This window comes from Parasteatoda tepidariorum, chromosome 5 (genome assembly GCF_982258835.1).
Source record: "Parasteatoda tepidariorum strain Cologne lab strain chromosome 5, Ptep-v5.0, whole genome shotgun sequence".
Lineage (NCBI taxonomy): Eukaryota > Metazoa > Arthropoda > Arachnida > Araneae > Theridiidae > Parasteatoda > Parasteatoda tepidariorum.
Window position 1 is genome coordinate 96,103,185 of NC_141759.1, and position 12,221 is coordinate 96,115,405.

The following is a 12,221-nucleotide window of genomic DNA, read 5'->3' on the forward strand; positions in this document are numbered from 1 at the left end:
ATGCTTTAGAATTAATTTTTAATCCTTTTTGGATGAAAGGTTTGAAACTGCAATATTTTTGCTTCATTGAAAAAAGGTTTTTAGTACAATCATTTTCGTGACAATAAGTAGAAAATCCCAACACAAGGTTGCCGTAAGCAGGGTTGCTACAGGCGACTAAAATGCAACTATTTTCAGCATGAGGCGACTATGGCAACTTTTTTTGCCTGAAAAGACTAAAAAAAAGCAACTATTTTCAGGAAAAGGAGACTATTAGGAGACTTTTCTGCACTCCTAGCAATGTTTTTTAGCATAATTGGGTATACTATAGCCTACGTCACAGGTTGTGTTATTCCTACTAAATTTAACCCATGAACGGCATTTTCTGCGAGCATAACTTCAAGCCACAAATAAACAAACGAAGTGTTTGATCGCTTAAATAGCCGCTCGCCAGATTTTATTGCATTATTAAGAAAAGTAATTGATATTCGATTTTTGATTAATAATTGATTTATGTGGATAGTGGCATTTATGTGGATAGTGGCATAGAAATTAGCATTGCGTCATGGTAAATGTTATTCCTACTAAGTGGAAGTAGTTGTGTTTTTTTTATATTATACCCAATTGGGTTGAAAACCTGCAGCCCACGAATTCTTCTGAAGACACTGAATTTCTTTTCTTAGTAAATGTAGTATAAAAATAATAAAATTTAAAACAATTAAATAAATAATTAAAACATTAAAAAATAAAAAGTGTTCGATTGCAAATTTGAGTCATCACTTTTTAATGCGTTCAATTTGCATAGATTCTAAGTCTGTTTCATTTCTCGATCGCCTTTTGAACGGTTATTGCTAAGAAATTCTGCATGATTTGAAAGATCCCAATTTTTAGTACGATGCATGAATTTTAGACTTGAGTAATCACTTTAAAAAGTGTTATTTCTTAGAAAAAGTGTATGTTTTTTTTAATGAAAAAATATTTATTGAATGAATTCTAGTAATTAAAAGTATTTAATTTTCTGCAAATATACTAATTTTTTTACGTAAAAATTTAGTGCTAGAACACTAGCGTTGACATAAAAATTATCGTATTTGCCACCAACTTGACTAAATGTATCATGGTATATGACAATTATTTTTGCTAAATTTTTGTTCTTATTTAGGCAACTATTTTCGTGCTTTAGGCTACTAAAAGCAACTATTTTGTTCATTTTTTTGTGACAACCCTGCGTAAGGTTACATGCTTTTTGCGATTATACCTTTAAATGTAATACTTTTTTTAAAACAGTTCAAATATTAATTGATTGTTCGCCAACTTTTAAATTAGTAAATAATTACTTATATTTACCCTAGGTTTTTCTAAGGTCACAGTGGCATAGCTGGGCTGTTGTGGTCTCAATTTCTTAAGGGAAAGCCTTATTTCGCCAACAGGCTCATGGCAATGTGTATCTTCATCCATTACTGTCATTCTGAAAATAATTATCACATTAATATTTAACCCTTTAACGATCGGTTAATTTTCAAGAAAACGGTCATAAAAGTGCCTTTTTTTTATCCAATCACAAATACACGTATTTGAATAGTGCTGACATCTAGTTTACAATAAACTAACTATCTACAATTGCCTTAAAAATATCGTGGTACTACCATCTGGTGTGTAAAATGAGAAATAAAATGTTTTCCGGGTAAAAGAAATGAATTAGTTTTATTCTTATAGGCGCGTTACTAATGAATACTCCAGCCCGGAAATATCACGGGAGCGAGAAATAGAGGGAGAAACCTCTATCCGTCATTTTCACGGTAGTGAGAAGGAAGGTATTAATGATTAGCAAACAAAATCCTTTGACTTGGAAAAACATAATTGACTCTAAATGCTATTAACACAAGTCACCAGGAAAAATATATTTAAAAAAATTGAAGAAAAGAGTTTGTGTGCATGCGATACTCTAACAACTCTTACTTCTTATTTATTACCCATAGGCAAAATGGGTGTTGTTTAACCCCTGATGTTGAAAAACCGATCCAAGTTTGGGTTTACGACTACTACTGTTCCACTCCGTAGCCTTGTAATTTTGAGTCCAATTTAGAAGATAAGGTAACTCCTGTATCAAGTATTAGGAGAAATATGAATTTGTTGAAGGCTTTCTAATGGAACTAACACGCATTTGCGTTACATGGAGAGGAAAACCTCCCACAGTTAGCCTAGCACTCTAACCCATGATCCGCCTACCACTGAGGATATTTTACGTCAGCACTGTCGTAGGTGTAAGTCAAATGAGGAATTCAAATCGACCATCCACAGCCGGGATTCGAACCCGGTTCACCTCATTGGAAGGCGAGTGCTCTATCCCTTGAGTCACCACGGCTAAAAAAATATATATATAACGTGTTTGGAACGTGGTTTCGCCCAGGATCGAACTGACATCGAACCCTTTGCATGCCTTGCAAAACAAGCGTGATAATACAAGTAAATTGAGCGATGGCTCAGGGTATAGAGCGTTCGCCTTCCAATGAGGTGAACCGGGGTTCGGTCTTGGCGATAGCTGGTCGATACGAATTCCGCATTCGGCTTTTACCGATCGCAGTGCTGACGTGAAATATCCTCAGCGGTAGACGGATCATGACGTATCATAGTCCCCTTACCGAGAACCCCCCACGTCAACCGTGGGAGGTTCTCGTGATCTTCCTCTCTATGTAACGCAAATGCTGGTTAGTTCCATCAAAAAGTGCTCTACGAAGGCAAATTTCTCCCAATACTTGACCGAGGAGTTCCCTTGTCTTCTGTATTTGGTTCCAAATTACAAGGCCGCGGAGTTGAACATTAGTAGTCGTAAACCCAAAAATTGGGTCGGCTGTACAACGACGCTTATAAAATAAAAAAATGCAAGTAGCTGAAGTATAAATCTTTTTTTTTAATACTTTTACCGTTGTCATCCTGTAATAGAAAAACAATTGAGTAATGAAAATGGAACATATACCTGAGAGTTCTTTTTTGAATATCATAATCAGAAATACCATAAAAGCTAATGGCTTCATTGAACTCAGGGTTTAAAGTTTTGTGCACAGTTCTAGTTCTTAATTTGTCCATCTAGAAAAGAAAGTGCCATATTCAACGTTTTATATACAGATTAATGATAATATTTAAAGGTATTCTTAAAAAGACACGATTGTAGTAAGGTCTTAAAAATAAGAATCTCATTTTATTACTACTATTAACTACTATAGCAAACCGAATTTTCCGGTAGACCTATTTCTTAGTATCGGTACCACTTTATGGTTTAGAATTTCTTGGATATACATGTCTCTTTTTCTCCCTCATCGTACAACAAATTCAATTGGCCATTATAACGAAAAATGCTAGACCTATTTCTTAGATGTATAAAAATAATCTCATATATTTAGAAATATTGACTTTATAATATATATAATACTGAGTTAGGTATGAAAATGAATATCAGGTAAACGTTCTCAGCATTTATGTTAGCTCTTACACACGATTTTATCAAAATTTTAAAAAACCGTTCTTCAAAAAATAGGGTAGAAATGAATTTCGTTAATTTTGGTTGAATTTCTTCCTCCAAGGCACTGGTGGTTATGAGTTCGTTGGCATAAACCTAAACCTTCAAATAAAGGGATAAATCGTATGATCTGGGTTGTTATTTCTGCAGAGGATTTAAATTGCGATGGCATGTCTTCGGATCATCGACAGGGATATTTCCCAGATTGTTGGCAATAGCCCATTGTGCTGCTCTAGTGTCACTCAAATAAAGTACCTGCCAAATTCTTATAAGTATTCAGAGATGTCATCTGCACCGTATTCGACATAATGATCACCAGAACTGGAAACTACAAGAACAGAGAATGGCTCTCCATTGCTCAACAATGAAAACGTATTTTTTTCATGTTCCGCTCCGTTTCGAATAGTGTTGAATTGTTAGCTGAATCCCAAATTTTGTTCCGTTAGCAACAATTTGTTGCATAAATGGAGCAAAATTCAAAACTTTTGACAATTTCGAGACGTACACTAAATATAACTGTTACTCGTAAGATTAACATCAGCAACGAAAATTTAATGGTCCAGTAGGACTATTTTTTTAGTGGTCCAAAATCTAATATGTTAGACAAACGTAGAAAAAAAATCTAACTTTACAGTTGGATAGTTTATGTTATGATACACATCAAAAATTATTAGTTGCTATCTATAACACTTTAAAACTAATTGGGTTCATTAGTCCATAATGTTTGGAGATTAGAATTCATTAAAATCAAGAGCAAGAAAGCTAATATAATATTAGTAAGTAGATTCAACATAGTGATTAAAAAGCTGAGACCTAATGAATGAACATATGAGGAAAACAGAGAAAGTAACAACTTAAAAAATATATTTAAAATTAATGATATAAAAATTATAAAATTTAAAAAAAGTCAACTCTAAATAAAGTCAGTTCTAAAAGAGCAAAAAATATTATTTGATTAATGAACAATTACACTCTCTGTACTTGCACAAAATTTAAATGCACATTACAACATGTAAATTTGAAATTTCACGGTTTAAATTTTTAAAAAAAATTGTACTAGCCACTTTCTGTTATTCCATTTGATAACCATGCGTTTGAATTACGTATCATGCGTAAAACAATAAAATTAGTACAATAAAGTTATTTAAATGCATTGAATTTATGCAGAAAACTATTTTTCGTTACTATTTTGTAAATTCGAAACATATTTCAAGGCGACGAATTTGAAGCCCATACATATGATTTTATCGACAGTGGTAGAGCATTTAATGACAACTGTCGCCATTTCGCCACACTGGCATGAACTCTATGTTACTGTAATAAAATGTAAACAATATATATTTGAAAGAGTAATTTATTACTTTGCTCTGAATGGGAAGAAGATGAAGGCGAACATAAGGATCAGCAAGGCCATCACAGTCGGTTGGTTTAAGACCCTGCAAGAAAAAAATAGGAATAAGAATAATCCCTCCACGTTTGAATTATAAAGTCGGTCTTTTGAATCATATTATCATGCAAAGATTTTGATACCTTAATAGAATGTTAATAATTCATTTTATTTAATTTTATAACCGCCGTCCCATTTTGGGGTTTACGAACATCAATGTTCAAAATTTTAGCTTTTTAATTTTGAACTCAACTCAAAGGAACTTCTGGAAACTTCTGAACTTCTTTTGAAAACTTAAGAAAAGACATAAACCTCAGGCCGATGGCAGATCATTTTTGTATATTGACGTAATTTTAACTAAAATACAAAATATTTAATTTCCTTTTATTGCAATTGCATTCCAATTACCAGAAAGAACCACCTTAAAGACCACAATACAAGATGAATGGGCTAACGGCCCCAGGCGCCTAGATATATTTTGATGATGATGATATAATCGTTTCATAATTACTGCTATTAAAATCTAAAAATGTTATTAATTTCCTATCCTCATTTTGGCCAGTACGAATTTTTCTCGGGGAGCAGATTCCATTTCTAAACGCTTTAAGCACTTTGCCCAACCATCACTTCCTACATAAGAAAGCCTCCACACAGTTTTTTATACACAGTTTTAGCTGAATAAAAAAAAACTATGTATATTACATACCAGGGCTCGAAAAACCACCCGTCCGCCCGTCTTCGGCGGTCAAAAATTCCTCGCGGACAACAAATTTCTCGAATCCAACGTCCGCGCGGACGGCCATTTTTCCGTTAATGTTCGTGATACACTTTCAATTTTTGTTATCCTACAAGAGTCTATCGTCTCACTTCTAAAATGACCCTCTAATCTAGAAATACAGCAACATACTGTGCATGGTGATAATTAATGTTTTCTCTGTCTGGGAGCACTGCAGCTGTTGAAAGAGGCTTTTCAGCAATGAACTTACAAAAAAACAAATTACGTACTGGTCTTAAATAAGAAGCGTTAAACGCTATTATGAACGTCTACCTAAATGGAAAACCCCTTTCAGATTTCTGTGCCTCTGTAAATCATTAGCTTGATTGTGGAACTGGCAAACGTCATATTTGGTTCATTTAGAAAACGCAGTACCCTCGCATAAATTGACATTCCAGATAACTTGACATTTGTCATTTAAATTATTTCTTAAATGAAATAAATTATTTCATAAAAGAAATACTAGGTTTTGCTATTAGTAACCTAGTATTTCTTTTATTACTGTATAATGCAATCCTAGTATGTGTAATCCTAGTAACTACTAATTCATTGAGCAATTTATATAAATGTTAGTAATAAATAAGATAAAATTACATTTTTATTTATTTAGAAGCTACGGGTTAGTTTCAAAGGAGGACGGGTACATTGTTGGACAAGCCGTCCTCGGGGACGGGTAAAATTTCTGAGTTTTTTCGAGCCCTGTTATATACAATCAGTTATTTTTTCACCCAGGGGTATAACTATAACGCACTTACAAGAAAGTATCCTCTTTTACAGTGAATAATAATTATTAATAAGTCTTGGTGTTAATGGACATTTATTCCTGCCGAAAACAATCTAGAAATAAAACGATTTTACTGCCAGCCATTTCTCCTTTTTTTTGGTGCAAAAACATTGCCTTTTTTTAAGATAAGTTACAGCCCTGAAGTAAGTTCAAGTATATTAAGAATCTAAGTTATTACTTTTGCTCTGTATATCGTACAGTGGAGGACTTGGTTGTGTGCATCAAACAAAAGACTAAATTCTAAAGTACCTAAAACAAAAAAGAAAATTTTATGAATAATGAGAAGAGATTATAAATATTCAAGGTTAATAATGTATATTATATTCAAGATCATGAATATATTATGAATATTCAAAATTAATATATGATATATTCAAAATTATGAATATATTATGAATATTCAAGATTAATATATGATATATTCAAAATTATGAATATATTATGAATATTCAAGATAAATAATTTATTATGAATATTCAAAATTAATAAAATATTATATATATTCAAGATTATGAATATATTATGAATTTTGAAGACTGAAATTATATGATATATCCAAGATTACGAAAAATTATAACTATTCAAGATAAATAATATAGGTCAAAATATATAAAGTCAATTCGCTATAACTCGAAGTACGATAACTCGAATATTACTATAACTCGATATTTTCATGAGGTCCCGACCCTTTTATCTTCAATTTCATGTTAATTATTCTCGATTACTCGAATTTTACTCCCTTTAACTCGATTTTTTTTTAATCTTTTAAAGCAAGAAAAAAAACCTAGGAGCTGATATCTTGCCCCTTCCTTTGCAACACACACACAATGTCTTTCGCACTCTTCATGGAGAAGATAAAGCTGTCCCTCTTGAAGTATGTGAAAAGTGGTTAAATGAAACGTTACCAAATTTACTTCAAGGATACAGTTAAAATTATGTTTTCAACATTGATGAAATGGGTTTATTTTTTAAATGTCTTGAATGAGCAAGGAACGCTTGACTGTCCTAGTTGAAGGAAATGCGTCGGGGACAAAGAAATCGCCCTTACTTGTTATCGGAAAATACCGAAATCCCCGATGTTTCAAGAATGTAAAAAGGTATCCTTTGGATTACAAGTCTAACAAAAAGTTTTGGATGACATCAGTTTTATTTGAAGACTTAAGAAAATTGGATGGGAAATTCTTCGCTAAAAAAAGAAAAGTGATACTCTTTATGGATAAAAGCACAGCGCATAATGATCTACCTAATTTGAAAGCAGTAAACTTGCAGTTTCTCCCGCCAAACACAACAGCAGAGTTGCAGCCGATGGACCAGGGTATCATAAAGTGCTTCAAAAAGTCTTATCGTAAATGGCTTGTCAGAAAAATGATTTTAAATATTGTAAGCATTTAGAAGATTTGTGATTAATAAGCATTAATTAAATAATCCGACAATATTTTGAAAGTCCAAAACCGAAACTAACGTTAAGTCGAACTTCCGATATGTCGAAGTTTTTCGTGAGTCCTATCAGATTCGAATTATCGCGAATTTACTGTATTTAAAATTTTGAATATAATATGAGTACTAAAGATTGATAATATGATATATTCAAGATTACGAAAGTATTATGAACAGTCAAGATAAATAATATCTATATATATATTTCTCTTACACGGCACCAAAAAAAGCCTCATTACAACTCCCCGAATGGCAACGTTAAAAAATCGACCAATGTTTGCTGCTAAAAATGTCACATGGCAAATGTTACATGAGATGGCTCAACATATAGCGCTTTTAAAAGCGGAAACAATAACCAGAGTGAGCATTGTCAGGTTGTTCAATTCAGATTCATGCCCTAAGTACATGATAATAAAATTTAATGCCATCTAAAGGACTCTGTAATGGCACTAGATTAATTGTTACAAACTTGCAGCGTAATTTAATTAAAGCTAAACTGATTGATGATGATGAAGCAGGTATATTTTTCATTCCGAGAATACCTCTAATCCCCTCTGATAACAACATGCCGTTTTCTTTTAAGAGAAAACAATTTCCTATTAAGCTGGCCTTCTCCATGACTATAAATAAGTCACAAGGTCAGACTTTTGAGAAAATCAGTTTAGTATTGACTAAACAAGTTTTTAGCCATGGACAACTTTATGTTGGTCTGTCATTTGAGTTATGTCATTTGACAGCCTTTCAGTAATTGCTCCAAGATGCCAAATCTATAATTATGTTTTCAAAGAAATTCTAAATGCTTAGTGTTAATTTCTTAGAGCTTTGCAGAAAAAAAATGTTTTTTGGAAAAAATTTAATTGAAACTTCTATTGGCAGTAGGCAAGGGGAACTGCCAAAATCAAAACTCCCCGATTAGAAATGCAACATGGCGACCTCCACGTGGTATTTCTCGGGTAATGCTAACAGCAATGCATTTTAATTTATTGTATGTAAAACATCCTTATTTTGTTCTAAAATGTTATGTATTTATCACAAATGTTAATTAATATAGAAATTGATTTCAATAATGCTGATCACAAAAAAATATTTCATTTGGCGATAAAACAATTTTTTGTGTTCTGAAAATGAAGGACTTTTTGAGGGTTATTATCTCACAAGGAAAAGTTAGGGCTTAAAGTTTATATTTTCAAATAATAAAATTTTTTTCTAAAACTTTCAGAATTTCTAGCATTAACTAATTTATTATACACATTTAGTTGAATTTAGGTGAGTAACTGCAATATTTGATAATTTATTTTGCTAATATGTTTTTTATTTAGCTAATGTTTTGATTTTTCACCATGTACAATCTAAATAGCTAATATACTTTTTTAAACGCCAATAAGAACATTGATAGAATTCTTCTACATAAGTACAATACTATGTCTTTGATGATAAAATACTATCTCTTTGATGATAATATACTATGTCTTTGATGATAATATACTATGTCTTTGTGCTAGAACATTGTGTTCATTGGCGAGCGAGTGCAGCGAGCCATGGTTCACGGCGTGAACCACATAGGATTGCGTATCAATTCTCGGGGGTTGGCGAGCGTTAGCGAGCAGGGGGCGGAGCCTCCTAGTATGATATATTCAAGATTGTGAATATATAATTAATATTCAAGATCATGAATAGATTATAAACATTCAAGATTAATAATATCTGGTATATTCAAGATTATGACCATTTTCTCATTTCGTATTTATTTTTATAAAATAAAGTAAAAAAATAAACTATAAGCATCACAAATTAATATTATAAGGAAAAAAGGTTTTATAACTCTGACCAATCATTATTGAGTTCTGAAAGAGCAAAGGCTGGATTAAAAGAAAAAATTAAAAACGGTTTGATTGCTTATGGGTTTAAACTATTACTTTAATTTATAAACTTAATGCTAAGAACAACATTTTAACTTTGTTGTTTAATAGTCTGGTTTGATACCATGTTTGTTTCATGCTGTTTGATCTGAGTTTAAAAACTTTTTGTTTCACTTTAATACAATTGGACTCCACTTTAACGCTCTTCTAGTTACCAAATAAAGCGATTTAACATATTTTTCTTTTCCTCTAATTGAAATGCTGTCAAAAATCTCAATTCAGTGAATAATAAATCCCAAATTAACGAATTAACAGGGGCCGTGGTAGCCCAGTGGTTAGAGAATCCGGTTAGAAGGAACCAAGGCACCATTCTTGCCTCAGCTAAGACGCACTAAGTGCATGTGATATACGTGCTCGTAAGATCTGTCTAATCAAAAGTCTTGTGGTCGGTCGCTGAACAGTACTATAAGAACAGGGATCTGGAGAAAATTTCCTTCCCTTTCAGATTTATGTCTGTTGTTATTGTAGTCGGCCATTAAGGCAGAGTGGGTGCGATTGTTCTTGTTTTTCAGTTGTTTCATCTATGGCCAAGAATTCGACTTCTGCCACACCCATACGTCACACCCGTTTATAGAGCGGACTCAATTATATATTCATTCATTCGTCCTCAGATCGTAACTTTGACCTTAAGCAGAGAACTATCAGTCTCCAATTCAGTACACCCAGAGGTGTTGATTTGTTATGGGAACATGGAGCACTTTGTGACCCGACAGATTTAACGTGCAGCAGTCACTATTTACTACACGGAGAGTCTTCGGCTTGCTGGATTCGAACTCGCATTCTCATTAACTTGAGTCCAGCGCCGTGCCAGGTTTATGCCTAAATTGAGGAAGTGATGAATGAGTTGTGCTGAAACCGATCCTTGACGATTTGAACCTAGACGTACCTTCACCTTTGCGGTGCTCACTTGTGAAGCGTAAATCCGCATAAGACCAGGATTGTCGAAGTGTCATAAGAAATAACAACGAATTATTTCAAAAGCTAACAGAAAATTTTTTGCTCTTCTAAAATTTATTGTTATTTAGTATTTTATTGATTTACTTTCTGAACAAATTTTTTTTGGATATTTTGACGTCTATCGGTTAAGTTTTTGGTGATACAAAAAAAAAAAAAAAAAAAAAAACTATTTTGCTTATTTATCAATATTTTGACTATGACCCAATTTTCAATTTAAAAATTGTTGAAGCCGCTTATTTCCCTGCTTACACGAGTGTGTTTTAGTCATTAGGTCTTGACATCATTGGTTCTGTAAAGATAACTAACCATAAGTTGCTTTTGTAAAAAGTATAGCATATGACCCACCGTTTTTACGCATCACCCATCGTTTTCTGAAAACACTCCCTCACCTACGTTTACCATTTTTTTTAATAAAAGGAAAGAATAATGTTTATTTTTACCGGTAGACTTTTTAAGTGGAGCAAGACAGACGAAAAGTTCTGAAATATGATAATTTGTGGCAACGATGATTTCGGAGGTATCTTAATCGGTAAAAAAAAAATCAAATAACCTTATTTTGGTTCTTTTCGCGATTTTTTTAATTAATTTTTACAATTTCCAGATGGCAGCTTTATTTTTTCTTTTTTCCCAATTCATTGCCTGATAAAGGAAAAAAAGGCCACGATTTTAATTAACAGCGAGTTAAGTTCTTAAAGCTTTTGGGCGAAATTTTCAAAATTTCACTTGAAGAAGGCTTAATTTCTTCTTGGATCTTCGGAGGCTTGCTGTAGACTGATCGTAAATATACGGTTCGCAGTAGAACACCGAAGTCAAGCATCACTGGCTGATGTTAGTAAGAGGATAGATGACCACTTTGATCAGCTTGCGTAGAGACCGAGAGTGAGCAGTATCAGTTCTCATTAAACTGTTTTACCGTAAAGAGCTCTATTTCACGCAGCTCTTCGAGCTACCAAAGCTGAGGAGCCGTCCCCACTGCAGAAGACATGTCTTCGGATTATCCTCAGGGATGTTTCCCAGACCGTCGCCAATTGTACAGTTCTAGAACGACGTAAATAAAATACCTGCCAACCTCACAGTCTGCTTTAACCCCTTGGGGACGGGTGATTCAGAAAAGCATTCGTACAAAATCAGAATCAAGTTGTAATTAAATAAAAAACGGTAACTTAAATGTAGTCGTTGCTAATTTGACAGACTTACTTTGGTTTTACTTTAATTATTGTTAGTTTAATCATACATATAATCAATGTTAGTTCAAAGTATAACTAAATAGTTTTATTTTGAACAAAGTAATGGTGAATTAAATAAATCAAACAATTATAACTCCGCCCACAAATAAACTGCTAAAGAATTACTTTGATTACCAGTTTTATCTTTTTATCCTGATTGATACAGTTTCATGCTGTCACGTATTTGGGACAGTCGGCGCGAAAGGGTTAAACCATGAGTACTGCTCAATATTTTCCTTG

The 12,221-nt window shown here is 33.0% G+C and overlaps 1 protein-coding gene across 2 annotated transcripts in view; it reads right to left on the minus strand.

The window, feature by feature from the left end:
- LOC107443541 (rabphilin-3A) overlaps window positions 1-12,221 on the minus strand; it is a 105,939-nt gene that overhangs the window by 19,514 nt on the left and 74,204 nt on the right. For both annotated transcript variants that reach the window (XM_087164563.1, XM_087164562.1), the window contains exons 12-15: window positions 6,621-6,691; window positions 4,858-4,932; window positions 2,957-3,066; window positions 1,327-1,447 (exon numbers count right to left, since the gene is read on the minus strand). In XM_087164563.1, the coding sequence (XP_087020689.1) occupies window positions 1,327-1,447; window positions 2,957-3,066; window positions 4,858-4,932; window positions 6,621-6,691 (377 nt within the window). The remainder of the gene's footprint in view (window positions 1-1,326; window positions 1,448-2,956; window positions 3,067-4,857; window positions 4,933-6,620; window positions 6,692-12,221) is intronic.